The following is a 19,378-nucleotide window of genomic DNA, read 5'->3' as shown; positions in this document are numbered from 1 at the left end:
TTTTCCGTTTTCTTTCTGTTTTCCTGTTTGTTCTTTCTGTTTTCCTTTTTTTTCTGTTGTTTATTTTTCTAATAATCCGGAAAAAAATTTAGTTTTCGAACATGCTATAAGTTTGAACTTTTTAAAAAATGAGGTTTTTTTAATTTTAATATTTTTAAATCTGATCTTTTGAACTTTAGACTTTTTTATATTTGAACGTTTTTAAAGTTCGAACAATTCTATATCTGAACATTCTTCAAATTTTAACATTTTTTCTGTACCTTTTTACTTTGAATTTTTTTCACATTTGAACATTTTTCAAGTGTGAACATTTTTATATATTATTTTTTTAATAAAAAATTATTTAAAATCTTTGAAAACCATAAAATTTTTGTGTTTTGAACTCGAGATCTCCAATCAAGTATCGAAGGAATGGACCATCCGGTCTATGCATGTTGGTATTATTCATGCGCGTTGACTGTTGACTTTTGAACACGACCAAAACACTAACGCTTTGATGAGCTAGCCCTTCGAGCGAATCGCTTTCCCGCACGCACCGAGTATCGAATATGAGCAACCATGAAATACATCGGGACAGATGTGTTGTGTACTGCTCACATATCCTACAGTGTAGTCCTCGGGCTCGTCTGGCAGCGAATGAGCGGGCGCTTCGCCTTCTGCTCTGTCATCAAAGTCGACCGCTCGGCTCCTGCGTCGACATTGATGATGGTCGTCCGACGTCCTTTTGAAAAACAAGTGGTGACACGCGCAAGACCCTGCATCAGTCTCCATTGCCCTTTTAGCTTTGCTTTGCTTCCCGGACCACTGACAATTGAGCATTCTCACCCACCGCCATCATTGACATGCTATGGTTGTCCAATGAGCTCGCCTCCTGCGAAGGTGACGACTGCGGCGGCGAGCGGCGGGGTGATGCTCTTGCACGGCGGCCCCTTCCACGGTGACCGCGGCCTCGACCGCCTCGCCGTCCAGCTGGACCAGCCATGGATTCCCTTGTGGGTTTGTGTGTGTCAGGGGGTACGGTGTAGGTTGTGCAGCGGCTAGGGTTTGTGTGGAAGAGGTGATGAGGCAGCCGAGCGTGCACCCCTCTTTATAGACGCCAGAGGAAGACGAGCGGCGCGACACGCTTGGCAACGACATTAATTTCGTTGGCGGAGGTGGGCGGCGACTGCTCGCGAGACATCGCCATTAACGTGGCACAGACTGCTGAAGCGATGCCTCGTCGCTAGTACTAGCGCTCTTGAAGGTCGCTGCCAGGCGGGCTTGTGGGAGAAGCGAGTGGTCACGAGGCGCGACCGTGCAGCATCCGCCGACACGCATCCGAGGAGTATATTTGGACCACATTTGCGTCTCTACATATAGCCCGGTCACGGTCACTGTGGGTCAGACCGCTAGGTTTGGGTGCAGACACATTTTTCGACCGCGCGGTCAAATGGACGCTCGAGCTATTGGAGATGCTCTAAACGGATAAAGGCCAACACTTTTTGTGGGTGTGGGAAAATGATATTCACCCTTAGAGCAAGTACAATAGAGTCCAGTCAGCTGACTATAAGACATTAAATAATATATTTTAGATGAGTTGGAGGAGAGAGAAGAGGAGAGAGAAGGGAGGTGGGCTACTATGCAATAGCCAGCTCTTACACGTTCTCCTAGGCACTTTGTGAGAGTGAAATGTGGGTCATATGTTAGTAAAAGTGCTTCATTCTTATAGCCAACTATTATACATGTTAGCTATATGATGACTACAAATGATATGACATCTTGTTATAGCCAGCAGTTGGCTATACTATTGGAATTGCTCTTATACAAACCAATCAACCATGGGAGACGACCAAACAAATAGGCAGCTTGTTCACTGCAGAATTATAAACACACTAACACAGCCATCACCACCGGCGACGTCGATTCATTCATTTGAAAATGAAGGAGCAATACGTCAAGAGCACGGTAACAGAGGACAAAAGGTTGGCGAGCGTCCAATCAACAAGGACAGTTTCCCTTGCGACGCAACGCTGACCGGAAAGCCGAGTCTGACTGAGGCCGAGCCTAGTGGAAGCAAAAGCTGACAATGCCAAACGCATTCCGGCGTGGTGTGCACACTGCACTGCAGCCGATTTGGCGTTTGACCGGCCGGACGCCCGGACGCCACCGCCGTCCGCCGCGGTGCGCGACGGCCGAACCACACCCATCCAATCCGATGCGTCCACTCGAGCTGGAGAAGAAAACAAATCTAGCGCTAGCCGCGGATCGACCTCGGCTAAATAATGCTCAGATGTCAGATCTCGGTGGGTGGCGGCCGGCCAAGTGAGGTACGCTCCCACCACCGAGGATAGTGTCCTATCAACTGCAAGCTGCCTCCTTTGTTTCGGAAAGGCCATCGTCCTCGTCGTCGTCGTCATTAGAGCATCTCCAGTCGCGTCCCCCAAACCGTCCCCCAAACCGCGCCGGATTGAGCGTTTGGGGGACGTGTTTCGTTCGTGCCGCGTTTGGGGGACGTCGCTCCCCAGTTGCGTCCCCCAAACAAAATTTCGCAAATTTTAAACTTAACTAGATTCGATTAGATTCGTCCAAATTTACATAGATTCGAACGAAATTTGACTAACTTTAAAACTAAACCTAATCTAGAACCGCTTGCGGCGGCCGGAGGCGTCGTAGTACTCGCTCGGAAGTTGTACATCTCGTCGGTGACGACCTCCTCGCTTGCCGCGCTCGTCGACGGGCTCGTCCACGGGCTCGTCCTTCACCAAGCCGCTTGGTCTCGCCTCGCCGTTGTCGGCGAGGTCCACCGCGGCTTGCCGGAGTCGAGGATGGACATGGCGATCGCCGCGTCCGAGTCGCCCCTCCGAGCGTCCTTGTCGTCCATGGACGCCATGAACGCCGCCCGCAGCCCCGGGGCGGTCCTCGGGGTCGTCGGCCGCCGGCGATGAGCCGCTGCCGCCGCTCGTACTCCGCCCTGCGACGCTTCCTCCGGCTCCTCCTTCACCTCCGGCTCGGGATGAGGAGGGCGCCGCCGCGCCTCCCTTGCCGCCGCCCGCCGCCGCCGCCGCCACGCCTTGTGTTGACGGGCGTCGCCGGCTCCTCCTTGACCTCCCGTTTGGGGACGGTGTAGGGCGCCGACCGAGCACGACGAGGACGGCGTCGATCGCGCCGGTCCCGAGGAAGAAGAGTGCGAGGAGGACGAGCACGTCGTCCTCCTCGGCTGCCATTGAGGAGACGGCGGCGGCGACGACGGCATCTCCGGCCGCGGAGCGCCGTTGCGGATGCCGCGGATGACGTTCTCGAGGGTGCGCCCGGAACGCCCCGCAACAGGGCGCGGCCGTCCTTGTTCCAGCTCGTTGGGGCCGCCGACGAGCCCGTCGGTCTGCCGTGCATCTCGACGTCGTACTTGGCCTTGAAGTACGTCGTCCACCGAGCGTCGTTGTTCTCGACCGCCCACGTCGGATCCCTCCGCTCCTCCGCGGTGAGTTGAGCCCGCCGGCCATGACGGCGTCCCACCATTGGTCCGTGCGCGGCTCGGCGGCGGCGGAACGCCAATGCCGTTCACGGCCATCCTCCGCCCGCCGTCGCTGGCGGCCCGCATGTCCGGCGGGACCGGATACCGGGCGTGGTACGAGCGCCCACGCCTCCGCCACGGTGAGGCCGCCGCGTCCGGCCGTTCGCCGCGGCGATCTTGCGGGAGGACGACATTTTTTTGAGCGGCGAGGAGAGGATCCGGGAGGGAGGCGGCGGCGACGAGAAGGATGAGCGGCGCTAACCGCGGGCGCCTTAAAACAGCCGGCGGCAGCGGGTGGTTGCACGCAATAACTCCGGCGCGGACGGCCACGCGGCCATGCACGACGAGACGCGTCCTCGCGTCGCCCGGGAAAACAGGGACGCCATTAACGTCGCTTGACCAAAGGTAGGCGACGGGGTTTTTAGCCTTCCGTGCCGCCGACGCGTCGGCCCCGCCACTCCCCGCCTCGCTTTCGTTGTGTCCGGCGTCCCCGGAGCGTCCCCTGTGGGACGGGGACGGGCTCGGGGCGCCGGACACCGTATCGGGCCGCGCCGGACAAAAATGGGCTTTGGGGGACGCGGCTGGAACGCTTTTTTTGTCCGGCGCGCCCCAAATCGCTTTGGGGGGCGGTTTGGGGGGAGATGCTCTTAACGTAGGATTTCATTTCTCTGGACGTGAGCTTCGATGTTCCTGGAGGTGTCTATGTTGTTGCTGTTGGTCCTCAGCTGCAATTTGCTACTGACATGCTCACATGCTATTTTGCTTTGCGACAAAACTACGAGCCTCGTTCTCATTCATTGGTCATTTATTTTTCCCTGCGGCATGGTTTTAGCCATTTAATTTCAAGAAGAAATGAAGCAGAAAAATAAAGAAAAATGTCCTAATATCTCATTTTGAAAAGGGAAATGCCTAGGGAATTTACAATCCGATTTGTTCTACAACTCCTAGGGAGTACCAAGTATGAGACCGATGTAATTGTACTTTCACGTATGGTTTGACCTTGATTTGACTATGCTTACTATGCTTTTTTTTTTATTCATGTTCAGCCAGACAGAGGTTGTATGAATTTGGCCCTCTCTGGTTCACAGATTTTTTGAAACGTAGAGTAAAAAACACCATAGTGCAATGAGAGCACATCTGCAAAGAAGATGATTTTAAAACACTATTTTGTAAGAGCAAAATGCACATGTGATCTTTATGCGGCTGCAAGCATGAGAACGAAATTTTTCCTAATATCTCATTTTGAGAAGGGAAAAAGCGTAGGAAATTTACAATCCAATATGTTTACAACTCCAATGTTGTAATATCTCATTTTGATCATGCTTACTGTGATTTTTTTATTCATGTTAAGCCAACCAGAGGTTTTATGAAATTCGACCCTCTTTGGTTCCCAGATTTTGTGAAACGTAGAGTAGAAAAAACACTATAATGTAAGAGAGCACATATGCAATGAAGATGATTTGAAAACACTACTTTATAAGAGCAAAATGAATATGTGGTCGCACTATTTAGTACTCCAATTCCTAAAAAATATATTTGGTTCTATAAACTCCACAAAGATCACTAAATTGTACACTTGCGGAAGTTTTCAATGGTGTAATCAAACACCTTTCGATGCATATTCGCATGATTATTAATTCACCAGAAGCAAGGATGTTACCGCATTACAACGATGCAACATCGTATTTTTGTAAAGAAAAAGTTTATTTTAAATCTTGAACTCGTAGAGGATGGACGACTTGAACACCAAAGTCGAAATCCCTGCTATTCGCACACTGAATTATGTAAACCCAATCTAAATATAGCTTCAAACGATAGCCAAACGGAATTATTGATGTGACAAAGGGGTAGCCGACATTGGTGGTTCTGCTCCAAGCCCTAGCATGGAAAAGACTAGGCCCACTTAGTGAGGCCTGACGGCCGTGTCTCCTCCGCATCCCCTAGCATTCCACAACCTTCTCTGACAATGGCCATGAAAATGGTTAGTTGATTGGTGGGGTTGCAACGACCGTGACATCACGACGACAACATCACGACGACAGTGAAGGCAGTGTCCTGGACGACCTCCTCCTCCAGTCCCTGTAGAATAGCTTGTAGTTGCTGCAATAAAATGTATGCAATGGAACTCTCTGAATCAGACTCTAAATTTGCATTGTCAACACTGCGAACTATCGGCAGCAAATGATGCATTTCACCAACATGAATTCCAGATGTTGGCACCGGGTCATGATCATGCCTTGGAGCTGATGGAGCTTGACTTGAATTCAACACTTCAGAAACCACAATGTGAGTCAATGTCACTTCATCTTGTCATGATCAAAAACTTGTGTCCTTCTATATTTTTTTTGGTTCATTGGGCTAGTAATTACTTGTGTAGTCACACTATTTCATTAGGAATATGCACGTGAGTGTTAGATTCAACATGTTCAGCAGCAGTCATGACAACATCTAGTTCTTCATCACTCAATGCCGCAACTTTTTAAGAGCTCAACGCCACAATTTTATCCTCTGAGTCGCTCTCACCGTGTGATCACGGTCCTCCTCTTCATGATACTCAGCATACACATCAACAACTTCTCCAACACAAATATTATCTACCATCTTCACACAGCATGTGTCATCATGAAGAAATAACAAACCATATGATCATGCTTTGGAGTAGAAAATAAAACTTCTTTCCCATGAAGTAGAAAATAAAACTTCGTCGACTCCTTCGGTTCAACATGATATCTTAGATAATCTTTCACCTCTTGCAGCGATAGTTTGCCCCTCTCTATCTTCGAAATCACACCATCTCTCTCAACATAGTCCGAACTCGGGGTCCATGATTTAGCGTAAAGAAAGCACATGGATATAAACAAGCAATGCTATTCCAAAAACACTACAATCGACAAAATCGAATCCAAAATCCAACCTTTTCTGTCACCGAATCCCCCTAACAATATGCAACTAGAGGAGGACATCTGGGACATTACCTTGGTCCTCACAGCACCGTCACAATCGTCACCGAATATAGAGGACGTTCCCAACAATCATGGTCTAAATTAAGAATCTTGTGGAATGCCCGGGAACTTGGACGAGATGAGGTGGAGTGCCGAGCCTCACTCCGTCGGCCCAATCTTGTCCACCCTTGCGTGTTGTGCCGATCCGAACAGTCCGCATTTGTCTACCGTCTCAGGGTTTAATTTAGACCATGATTACATCTATCTGAAGTCGACTCCAACAAGGTTAAGTAGTCAAACCTCTACATGATTTAGCCGAAAGAAACAAATAGTAGTTCTTATTTTTCTGTAGAGTTATATACATTTTTGGTACCACAACTTGTCATGCATGTGCAATTTAGTACCACAACTTGCAAAACGAGCATTTGAAGTACCACAATTTGCACCGAGGGAGCAAATAGGTCCATAATCAATCGGAAGTGGACACGTGGCATTGTGATCAATCGGAAGTAGATCACCCGCTGAAGTAAGTTTAAGCGTTCGTGTCGCTGGCTGCAAGTTATGACTACGAGACGCTATGCATGTCCTCTCCGATCCATGTCATCTCGTCTCTTTCAGCATGTGCAGACTTGTCTGATATCTTTGCAAGAGCCATAACAATTGGCGTCTCACCCGAAAAAAAGGCATATCAAAGAGTGTCTCTAACTATTGAGTAGTATCTCTAACTTGGAAGCCAGGCCAAAAGGAAGATTAAAAAAAGGTAACGTCCATTTACAACAACCTGATGTGTGGTGCAGTGGTAAATTATTTACGAGGACGCCGTTGGTCATGTGTTCGAAACCCATATATCCGACTTATTGTTTTTAATTATTTCTTGCGCCACTAATAGGTGGGGACCGCATAGAGGACATCACGGTGGTGAAATGCGCCATGAAGAAATGTACAGGGTGTTTTTACAAAAAGTACAACGCCATGTGTCAACTTGAGATTGGTTTTGGACCTATTTGTTTCCTCGGTACAAGTTGTGGTACCTCATGTGCTCGTTTTGCAAGTAGTGGTACTACATCCGATGCAAGTTGTGGTACTAAAAATGTATATAGCTCTTTTCTGTATTATTCCGCCAATCATTTCGTGCCATCATCATAAACACACAGGTAGTTAGTTGGATTTACCCAACAGCTCGGAAGGAAGGAAGTGATACCATAACTGACCCCATTACCAAAATCCTTCTACAAATGGCTTACACAGTCACACACGCACAACGCACGCATTCCATCCCCTCTTTCTCTCTCTCTGTGTGTGCGTACTGTGCGCGCGGCGCATTTCCTCTCTCTCTTCCACGACACGACCTACGCACGCACGCACGTACGCGCGCTCGCTCGCTCCCAAAATCTAAACCCCACGCACCGACCACTCCGCCGGCGATGCCGCCGCGCCGCCGCCGCGCGGGCCCGGCGCCCCGCCTCCTCGCGCTGCTCCTCCTCCTCCTCCTGGCCGCGTCCGCCCGCGCCGCCGGCGACGTGGGCGACGAGGAGCGCGCGGGCGAGGCGGCGGCCGCGGTGGCGCGCGGGGAGGGCGTGGCCGCGGCCCTCGAGGCCGGTGGGGAGGCGGCCCGCGGCAATGCCACGGCCAAGGGCGAGGGCGAGGGCAGCCTCGCCGACATGATCGACCGCGCGCTCGAGAAGGAGTTCCCCGACTCCGAGGGCGACCAGGGCGGCGGAGGTGCGTTGGATCTGGGTTCCCCCCCTCCGCCCGCCCGCCGCGCGGGATCTGGTCCTGCCGCGGCGCGGCGTGGCGTGGCGTGTGTCGGTGGCCGACCGCCTAGTAGATCTCGGCCCTCGGCGGCTCCGCTGCTGGGAATTTTGACCGATTGTTGCAGCGTCTGTCTGTTTTTTTTTGGGTGTTTGGGTTGAGCTGCCTCGTGCTGACCTCTGCTGCTGTGGCTTTTTTGCAGAGACGGACCCCGGCAGCTTCAACAACACGGTCGCCGAGAAGCAGGTGATTCATCTGCACAGTTTACTTCGTTTTCATTAATTATGGAATCTGGTCAAAAAATTGCTTTCTGATGCTCATGGAGTGTTCCAAAGGTTCAAATGTTTGGGCCTTGCTAACTCACTCTAGGTTTTGGAGATTCGCTCATCATATGTGCGGTTTTCATTAGTTATGGAATCTGGTTGAATTTTTGCAATGTGATGCTCAGCAAAGGTTGAAATGTTCGGGTTCTTGCTGACTCACTCTAGGTTTTGGAGATTGGCTCATTATATGTGCGGTTTACTTTCTAAATACAAATTTGAATAGTATTTACTGTGCTAGGTTCGATTATAAATCAATGAAGACCTGTGTATGGTACCTGAGCAACTTTGCAACACAATTAGTATTTGCTTCTGGTGAACCTAAGCTACTAACCTGCCATACATATAACTCATCTGAGTTTTGCTTAAAACCCGTTTTCCCAGCTCACATTCAGTTAGACATTTGATGTTCTGCATTGCTTACACTGAAGAGCTGCACTAGCTTGCATCCCCTTCTCCTATCATATTTCTCAATTTCGAGCAACATATGCTGTTACATTCTCAATTTGTTAATGTACCACCCTTTCCATTTTGAAGCATAGAAGCAGATTTGCCATATGACCTGAATTCTGAATTATGCACATATGGCTCAATACAAAATTGAAACACTTACTCATCAAATAATATTGTGGTTTGATGTGGATACATTGTAAAAAATGATGAACTTGTACTTTATATCTACTGTTGGGGCACTTTGTATGTGTTTTCTACTGTCTAGTACTGGTGGTTATACGCCACAGATATATATAATGCTCATCTTGTTCTTGTACTAATCTGCCAGGGTGTCCTGGAAACTGTGGCCAGAAGAGTAACGAAGAAGAATGAGACCAAAGACAATAAGTATGTTACTAATCTACACTTGATTCTTCTGTTTTCACTTGTAATGAGTTAACCTGGATTGATTTCACAATCACTTGTAACTATCCCAAATTTGTGAATTCATCCCTAGGTCGTTTCCATTTAAAGAAGTTTTCTTGGACCGGTCAGAGCAAGAGGATGTTCCCACATTGATTGATCGGAAGGTATGGGTGCAGATTTTCTTATAAGCTACTTGTGTGAGTGTTTTGGCATTTTACTCTGTTTCACCTGTGTTCTGTATTGACACAACTGCAATTCCAGGATAATGTATTTATTATATCAAATCGGAAGTCAAAGTACCCTGTACTGCAGCTGGACCTTACGTATGTTGCCTAATTATCGCAGATGATGTGCAAAGATAAAGTATCTGCACAGCATCATAACTTAGTTTTTGAATTACTGTAGGTTGATATCAGATCTTGTTGTTGTTATTGTATCTGCTACATGTGGCGGGATCGCCTTTGCTTGCCTTGGGCAACCAGTGAGTGCTTCTTTTGTCTTGATCTCATTTCTTCCCAAATATGCATATGGCCCGTGTAAGACATAATTCATCCGGCTATTTGTGACGCACTATGTAATATTATAGGCGACCTAAAGAAACTCCATAAATATATTGCAGGTGATTACAGGTTATTTACTTGCAGGATCCATAATTGGCCCTGGTGGTTTTAGCTTTGTCAGTGAAATGGTCCAAGTAAGGTGCTTTTGTCTTTGTTAACCTTTTCTTGATGCTTAATCTAGTTCAAATGGAAGTTGCATGCGCTATTACATGCAATTAACTTTAAGTGAAGAGTACATGTGTACTTTCCACATGTTTCTGCTCAAGTTTTCATACCCTGCCAAGTTTATGAGAACATTTCGTAACGAGTATATGGCTTGTATTTATTTCACACAGTTAATAATATGATTTCTTATTTTCCATCCAGGTTGAGACAGTAGCCCAATTTGGTGTTATATTTCTCCTGTTTGCTCTGGGACTTGAGTTTTCTACAGCAAAAGTATGTATCTTTGATAGTTTGATTTTTATATACAATTGCTCATTTGCTAGGTATTGGGATCCAGGTCAATATGCACCTAATATAATAATAAGTGATGTTTCAACTTTGTCTCAGCTCCGAGCCGTACGTGCGGTTGCTGTTCTTGGAGGATTGCTCCAAATTATACTATTTATGTTCCTTTGCGGCATTTCGGCGACGGTATGTTTTATTTTCTGTTGATGTTATGAATATTGATCACGTCAAATGTGTTATCGTATGTTTTTATATCCAAGCACCTTGATTCGTAGTAATTTCTCAATGAAAAATGATTAGAATAATAGTTGTTTGGTGCATCCATAGAACTTAACATTGAGACTCATTTGAGTGTTCTTCAACTGAAAGTGAAGAGATCATGATATGCCATTGACACAGTCAAAGTTGTACAACAAATCACTATATCATTTGGGTAGCTTTTGGCTCTCCTGTATTTGTTTGATACAAATTGAAGGTGGTTTAGCCCTAGACTTTTCTTCTTTTCCTACAGTTACATAGTGCTTTGATTTTCTAATTCTATCCCTGAAAGCATGCTGAGCAATTCTATTGTATTTTGCTTATTCTCTTAAATGTCAAATTGCAGCTATGTGGAGGCAAAACTAAGGAAGGTGTTTTCGTTGGTGTTCTTCTTTCTATGTCTTCGACAGCAGTGGTAATTGCTAAGTATTTGATGTCGAGTCTTCAAATTTGCACCTCTCATCTAAGTTGGGAATTGATATGTAGTAACTGACCTATAATAATCAATGGTTTTGTACACGAGAATTCGGACACGCATCGAAACCAACGCACGTGCAGCACACGGACTCACAGAAGCATGTGCATTGTCCCCTTGTTTTTTAGCGACGATTCACCATGTGAATGCTATTTTTTGTGTTTTGTGCCATGCATTCTCTCGATTGCACGCTAGCTTTGCTGTAAAAAACTCATCGTTCAATAAATAACACATGACAAGCAGGTTTCACTTTTTTACTTATTTGGTCTATGATGCTTGACCTGACTCCCCCCATATTTAATAGGTTTTCTGAATGGTGTATCACTTACTGTTGCTGATCTTCATGCTGTATATCCATTTCCCTTTTTTCATCTTAGTGAAACTTTTTTTGGCTGCAGGTTTTAAAATTTCTGATGGAAAAGAACAGTATTAATGCCCTTCATGGTCAAGTGACGGTAGGCACACTCGTACTGCAGGTATGCTAGACATAGATGTCATCTCGATGTGTATCGATGAGATTAATTTGTAAGGATACATATTTGTGGTATGGATGGATGACTAAAGCCTGGCGCAAAAATGATTGAATTTATCTGAGTTATGTCAGTTGCACTGTATTGACATGCCTTCCTCTCAGGATTGTGCTGTTGGTCTTCTTTTTGCACTTCTTCCAATTTTGAGTGGCACATCTGGTCTTCTTCATGGTGTCGCATCAATGGCAAAGTCGTAAGTGCAGTTTATTTTCCCTAAAACTTATGTTAATCAGTATGTAATTTTATCAGAACTCGAATATGTTGGCAATAGGTATTCTCGATGTCTAAATGATGGGTGTATTACTGTATTTGACATAGCACTATAGAGTGCCTGCCTGTGCCTCGTATCAGCAATAGTTTATGACTTTTCTCATATCATATGACATGGCTTATCATATTCTCCTATGTATATTTGGTTTGCCTGCTCATGTAGAAGTTTCTTACCAACCTAATCAGGTATTGGAGTTAAAAAAAAATCTAACACAAAACTTCCAATATTCTCAGGCTTGTCATGTTGATATCATTCCTTGCAATTCTCTCTATCCTCTCCCGGACTTGTGTGCCTTGGTTTCTTAAGCTGATGATAAGTCTTTCGTCTCAGGTGAGTATAATTGCGGGCAAACAGAACATAAGATCTTTTTGAAAAATTAATTTGAGTTTCCTCTAGAACATTACACTGACCTTATACTAATGCTCTGATTGCTGCATTTCTTGCAGACAAATGAACTTTATCAGTTGGCAGCGGTTGCATTCTGCTTGTTATTTGCTTGGGTGAGTTTATCTACTGCTTGTAGGATACTGTATTATGTAATAACAGTGGAAAAATGATTATATTTTGAACACTGCTGGTAAGAGTTTGCATGTAGAAGATGTACTAAAACCTGGACAAAAGTTGCTTCCTAAATGTATGCAGTAAAGTAGGGCTGAAAATGGCTACATTAGCCAGAAACTAGCCAGAGCAGTAAAATCGCAAGTCTTTTGTTGGAGTTGACTTTATTCAACTATACTTGGGTCGATTATTGCATATGGGTTTTTATGGACATGTAGCTGATATGCAATCCAACACTGCCTCCCATCTTTCCTTAGCTGCAATCCAAATTTTCACACTTTATTGTACATGCCTTTTCAGTTTTCACCAACCTTTTCTTTGTTCTTATTAGTTTACTTACATATTGTATGAATAACAGGCATTTGTATATTTGACATTTTGTACTCTTCAATTTTAAACCATCTCTTGTAGGAGTATGTTAATATTTCTAATTATTTATGTGTGGCCTTCCTTCTATGATGCAGTGCAGTGATAAGTTGGGCTTGAGTCTAGAGTTAGGATCATTTGCAGCTGGAGTGATGATATCAACAACTGACCTTGCACAACACACTCTTGAACAAGTAATTCCTTGCTGTTATCTTAGTCTCTTTTTTTTTTTGCTTTGCAAGGTTCTCCACCTTTATTATAGTTCAAAGGGCAACTATAAATCAGTATTTGGTTTCATCTTTCTCCTACTGCTTTAGTCAAACTCATAGCTAGACTCTTGTAGTTAGTAATTCATTATATGCTTTCTTATTTCAGGTTTGTTCTTTCTGCAGATCGAACCTATTCGAAACCTCTTTGCTGCTCTTTTCCTTGCCAGCATTGGGATGCTAATTAATGTCCATTTCCTGTGGAACCATGTGGATATACTTCTTGCAGCTGTTATTTTGGTGATAACTATAAAGACATTTATTGTATCTATTGTTGTAAAAGGGTTCGGCTATAGCAACAAAACATCTCTTCTTGTAAGTATTCATTATGCATGTTTACTATAGCTCTCATTTAGTCACGCACTAATCTCATCTTTTTTCTACAGGTTGGCATGTCTCTTGCACAAATTGGGGAGTTTGCTTTTGTTCTTCTTAGCCGTGCTTCAAGCATCCATCTGATTGAGGTTATTTATTCATATATTGTTCCTGATGTAATTACAAGTTAAAAACTCTTAAGCTGACATGCATAAAATATCTGCATGAAATCGTTACTTCAACTCTTACTTTGCTTCTCAGCATAGTTTGCTGGTACTACTTGTCTTGTTTGGTCTATGTGACACTAAGTTCACAGCTATGTGTACTTCCGTTTGACAGCTGCATTGCTTTTCTTCAGGGCAAGCTATATCTACTTCTTCTTGGAACCACTGCACTTAGCTTGGTACCTATCTAATCTCTGAACTCTTTGTATGTAACCTTATTTGTGTCAAATATGCCAAGTAGAGACTCGAATGAGATCATGGTCATGAACTCGCTATGCCTACTCTTTAGTCATTTGATTCACTGACAGCCTCTACTCTTTAGTCATTTGATTCACTGACAGCCTCTACCTTTGATTACATTATGTCGTCATGAAGTATGTATAGTGAACTTACTGCTTTATGTGCAACTCTGAAGGTAACAACACCCCTGCTATTCAAAATGATCCCAGCAGTTGTCCACCTTGGTGTTCTTTTGAGATGGTTTTCTGTTGATAGCAATCAGGTGGAGGTACACATTCATCTCAATTGAGTTCATCTATCGATTGTTTTACTCTGGGCATGGTTGCCAATCAATTCATCGGTTCTTCCCTTTCAGTTGGGCTTAAAAGGTGACGTCATCCGCATTGATAGCGGCAAGCGCATAAATGTGATAGTCCAAGGCCCGCATGACTCATGACATACTTGGCACACTGCAAACTACGTTTAGTATGGCGTAATTTAACAAGCTCTGTAAAGTGTATTCACAGCATGTACCTAAGAGTTTATAGCACATATGCGTGGCCAGGAGGGAGTGGAGGCAAAAGAAATCAGATCACGTTCAAGGTGTGCGGGATCGATCCTTAATCCACATAGTTCTGCGGGCTTTGGAAGAGTGGTCTCCTGGATGATTGGCACACTGTTGCTAGCAGCTGAAGTGTGATCCCTCTAATGAGGGTTTTCTGTAGTATAAGAATGTATGCTGATCAATTGATCAGATTAGTGTGATAGGATTTAGGTTTGACCCTTACACCATTGTATTCATTCCACAAATTGTACGTAGAAAACAACCTGATCATGAATCTTGCTGTAGTGAGTTTGACAGTATGATTTCCCCATGTATGTCCCACATCTGCAGCTCAAGGGGAGGGTTTGAACAGAAATCATTTTGTATGTGTTTTTACTCTTCGCAAGAAATCTGATTAGGACTACTTTGATTAAAAAGATTTTGTAGGACATGAATCCTAAGAATCTTTTTCTATGAATGTCATTTGATTCGATTTTGTAGGACATGTACCCAATTTTTGGAGAAAACTTCTCCTGTTACAGTTCCTTTATTTTTCCTATTTATCAGACACCTATTGTCCTATTTCCTCTTCGTATGTTCTAGCATCACTTGAATCAAAGAGGCCATATTCAATAGCCGACGATACTATATTTTGTGTTGTATAGGTACTGCTGCGAACGGAAAATTTATGGATGCCACCTTGCATCTCTCTGTGTGCTGAACTGACGGCTATTAGTTCATTTGTTCAGTTTCCTAAGAGCTTTTTGGTAAGATTAATTTGCTGCTTCTCGTCTTGTAGCTGATTATAATTCGCATCCGCTAACATCAATTGTAACTTATAACATAAATCTCAGCTTGTAGTGTTGATCAAATTGTCCTCCACTTTGGTGTGCTTCCTACCTGCCCTTCATTCCCTCTCCCGTCCTTCTTCACAAGACATTATCATCTGTGGGCGCCAATATTACTCTTTCCGTTCTAAAAAGATACATATAAAGTTAGTCAAGAGTCGATGCATGATTGAAATATGTCCATGACACATCTTTTCAGACCGGTCCTTTGAAGGTGCCAGGTGGCCAGGTCTTGACGCTTTGTCTTCCTTTTTACAACGGAATTATAGCATTGTCAAAGATGATGTGATAGTGTTCCAAGATATTTTGTTGACGGAATAATGCCTGATAAACTGAATGACACATCCATTTGTAATGATACGAAGAAAAATGATCCAGAAATACTAAAGGACTATCGGCCTAACAATCCATGCATGCAATGTTCTCTTCAAGATCGTGTCTAAATGCCCTGTAAATCGCCTAAGACCCCTCTTGCAATGTACTATTGCATCATATCAGAGTGACTGATAATGCTCTCACTGCGTTTGAGTGCATAATGCGGTACATACTGGATCATCGGTGCTTATCAAGTTTTGTGCATATAAACTAGATACAACAAGGCAAGGCATATGATGAGGTGAACTGGAGGTTTTTGAAAGGAGCTATGGTGAAAGGGCATTCATAAGTCAGTGGATACAGTGGATTATGACATACGCTACACTTGGTTTGCTTCAGTGGAAATTTACCCCTACTCAAACAGGAAGCTGAGAGCGCTGCTTTGCATGAACTCAAGATCCATGGTAGAGCCCCGAAAATATGTAGCGTTCTTTGAGGGTTCGTTCCAAGTTCCAACATGTAGAGGTGGTGAAATCAAATTTGGACAAATATAAGAGAGGAGCATGAGAATTGGCAAGCCTTGGTAAATGCTCAATTCTTTATGGAAACCAATTCTCAGATGACAACCAAAATGCAATCAAGAGCATGCTAGGCTGCTTGCTTGCAAATGTGCGGCAGAACTGGCAAAGGAACTGGGGTTGAGAAGCTGAAGAGCAATGAGCAATGAGCTGTACCGATCTTGCCACGTTCCATCAGTCTAAGAAGTGAAAGGTATTGCTAAAGGATTTTGCCAATCATTAATTAAGTCCGACATGTGAAATGTGTAGCTAATGAGGTTGCGCATCGTCTAGCCAAGGAGTGCTGCGACAATGAAGTGTGTAAGATCTGGTTTGGGTTACCACCAGAATTGTGGTATTAGAGGGCACTAACACTAGTAGAAAAATGGCCTTTCGTCCCGATTTGTGAGAGTTTTTAGTCTCGGTTGTCTATCCGAGACTACGCAATCGAAACCCTAAACTCTACCCCTTTTAGTTCTGGTTGTGTTACCAACTGAGACTAAACTGTATGAGGGCATGTACATTAGTACAAATGTATGGTGTCTATAAGAGGTATCCACGTCACCTAAAGACATCCATAAAGACAGCACGTACAGCGGCGGATCTGTTTTGCTGTCTATAATAGTTAAACCGTTGGTAAAACGTACAAGCAGAAAAAGATGGTTTCTGCGCAATCCTTGGCGGCCTCTCGTACAATGGTAACAATGCCGTCGGTAAGAAGCGACTTACGCGGGATTAGACCGTCTATAATTTAGCAGACGGCCTCTTTCGTTTTACGTTCTCTCTCCTTTCCAGATCGGCAAATTTCTTACGTGGCCTGTACTACAGAGTACAGACAGCTGACTGGATGTTGTTGTACATGCCCTGAGACACAATTTAGGGAGAAAAGGCACTTTTGCAGCATGGCTTATTGAAAATCATGTATTAGTGAGATATATTCTTTTACCATTTTTTACATTCAAAAGTTGTCATAGTGTCGTGAGAGTGCATGTCATAACATTTGAACTTGCTGAAGTCTAGCTCACTTTGGAAGAGAAATTGCATGACATTATTTAAGATACATTGTTGCTTGTTTGATGGCATGAACACTTTGACCCGCAAGCTGATACAAAAACTGTTTGTGATGCCCTTAGGAAGGAAAATATTCACTTTCGAAGTGTGATAGATTGAAAATCATGTATTGAAGACATATAATTTGACCTTCTTTTTACACTCATAAGTCATCATACAAGTGTCTTGAGAGCCTGCGTAACATTTGAAGTTGCTGAAATCCAGTTCTCTTCAGAAAAGACGATGTGCTTGATAATAATTTTCTAGTATCAAGTAGAGAATCATGTGTTACACCTGAGATCAGCCATTTTTAAAGAGTAGGTCGTAGCCCTGCCTTAAATTAATAAGGCCGTTTTCGGCAGATACAAAGTGCATTACAAAGCTTACAAGCCTCAAAGAAACAAGCAAACGAAAGATAAGAAAGAAGCTTTGCTTGAAGCGCAAAGACCGTCGTCTTCCGAAATGCCGACACAGGGGAGGAGGGACCATAGGAGGCAACATCAACGGAAGAAAACCTCACATCGCTTCGAGATGAACAAAATCCGCCCGCTCACGGTCTCTGACTCCGAAGAGGGATCCCATCCCTCTCGCTCAGGATCGCAGAGCGCCGCACTGTCAAGAATCAGAGAGGTTCCCCCAAGAACACTCTAGAGCAGAGTTGAGGTCCATTGAAGAGATCAAGGTCAGCTGCTGCGTCAGACAACACACCACAAGCACCTCCAACCCACAGCACCGCCACCAGGAACACGCAAGCCGACGAATGAAGACGCATCAGGAAGAACGACAAACAGGAAGCAACAACCACCACAGGACCGGAGATTGACAAGCAACCTCCCGCCTGACAAATCACCGCAGATGAAGCACCGCCAAGAACCAACACTGACGAACGGGAACTCGCCAACCATCCCAGCAGCCCCGGACGGTGCCTTCAAGAAGGGGAATGACGCCATGACGCCGCCACCGCCCACACAGGGGTTAGGATTTTCACCCAAGGCAGGGGTTGGGTGGGGGAAGATGGGACCTCAACGAAGCCTCCAAGGAGGGAACCGACGCCAATGGCGTCGACAACACCGTGGCCACCGCCAGCCAGAGGTTTCTCCCGGTCCCAATCACCCCACCACCATCCACCCGGCCAAATCGCAGATCCGGTCGGGGAACGAGAGCTTCACAGGTCGGGGTCAGAGATCTCCTAGATCTGAAGCCGAAGGCCGACGGAAAGGCCCGCACGCCACGCCATCCGCTCGCTGCAACCCCGCCGCCCACACGGCCGAGGACGCAGGCCAAAACCCACGGCCGCCGCTCGCCGCAAAGCCGACGCCGTCGCCACCACCCGGAGCCGCCACCACCTTGGGCACCACCTACAACTGTTGGATAATTAGGCACAATTTCCATGATTAATTCCAGAATATTAAGCATGACGACAGCAACTACTAACATGTGAAACTCGAACATAGTAGATGCATTAATCAACATGAGCAGCAGCAGCGCAAACAGTAAAGCATCCATCGCTAAACAGATCGAGATATGTCGCACGTACCGATCTGGTGGAGGTGGCAGTGGAGGTGTAGCAGACGATGTCGCAGCAGTAACGTTGTTGATGACAACGTTGTTGACGACAGGGACGACGGGTCGAAGTAGACGGCGTTGAAGACGACGGTAGGCAGCACCGCCCGACTTGGACGGAAGGCGACCCGTGATGAAGAGCTTGAGCAGTCGCGCAGAGCGCTTCCCAAAAACCCACTTCGCCCTCTCCCGTACAGGATCGCAAGGACGAGCGGTTCCGGAGACCTGCTCTCCCGTTCGCCGATGCACGTCGGCGCGCGGGATGGAGTAGGCTACGAAGGCGGCGCAAGCAGAGAGAGGTGGAAACCCTAACTCGTGTATTAGATGTGTTTCTGCGGTAGCCGGGCAGGAGATTATATAGGCTCGGGAAACCCTAGGCAACGTGGGCCCGTTTGAGTCGGTTAGACCCGAACCGACTAACTGCGACGCGTCCGTCTAGGACTCTGTTCTTTTTCCTGAGCTGCAAAAAGTAAGGAAAGTCTCGGCTCGAGGCTCAATCCACTCACCACGAGCGCGGCGCGCGTCGTGACGTGACGTGTCGAGTCGAGACGAGACGAGCGAGCGAGGAGGAGGAGGAGCGCGCGTGTAGCACTCCTATTCTCACTCACTTACTAGTGGTGGAACAACCCACCTTATAAGGTGGTCTA

General features: G+C 45.6%; 1 protein-coding gene across 1 annotated transcript; it reads left to right on the top strand.

Annotated features, from left to right (window-relative positions):
- The first annotated feature begins 8,060 nt into the window (after positions 1 to 8,060).
- On the top strand, positions 8,061 to 14,889 carry LOC124694112 (K(+) efflux antiporter 6-like). Its single transcript, XM_047227168.1, has 19 exons — positions 8,061 to 8,154; positions 8,387 to 8,430; positions 9,286 to 9,344; positions 9,454 to 9,526; positions 9,624 to 9,685; positions 9,768 to 9,843; positions 9,982 to 10,056; positions 10,289 to 10,558; positions 10,977 to 11,045; positions 11,504 to 11,581; positions 11,740 to 11,828; positions 12,140 to 12,236; positions 12,353 to 12,406; positions 12,929 to 13,024; positions 13,223 to 13,411; positions 13,483 to 13,560; positions 13,770 to 13,814; positions 14,051 to 14,143; positions 14,231 to 14,889. Exons 1-19 carry the CDS (start codon positions 8,094 to 8,096, stop codon positions 14,309 to 14,311), a joined length of 1,689 nt encoding a protein of 562 aa, XP_047083124.1. The 5' UTR covers positions 8,061 to 8,093; the 3' UTR covers positions 14,312 to 14,889.
- Positions 14,890 to 19,378: the final 4,489 nt, after the last annotated feature.

Source organism: Lolium rigidum, chromosome 1 (genome assembly GCF_022539505.1).
Source record: "Lolium rigidum isolate FL_2022 chromosome 1, APGP_CSIRO_Lrig_0.1, whole genome shotgun sequence".
NCBI classification, from domain to species: Eukaryota; Viridiplantae; Streptophyta; class Magnoliopsida; order Poales; family Poaceae; genus Lolium; species Lolium rigidum.
Note: the sequence above shows the minus strand (reverse complement) of the source record. Positions and strands in the feature narration are given on the sequence as shown.

Coding starts and splice junctions, on each gene's coding strand:
- LOC124694112 (XM_047227168.1), top strand. CDS start 8,094: ATGATCGACCGCGCGCTCGAGAAGGAGTTCCCCGACTCCGAGGGCGAC. Junction 9,686..9,767: donor GTACTGCAGCTGGACCTTAC/GTATGTTGCCTA, acceptor GAATTACTGTAG/GTTGATATCAGATCTTGTTG. Junction 14,144..14,230: donor TTGATAGCAATCAGGTGGAG/GTACACATTCAT, acceptor CTTCCCTTTCAG/TTGGGCTTAAAAGGTGACGT.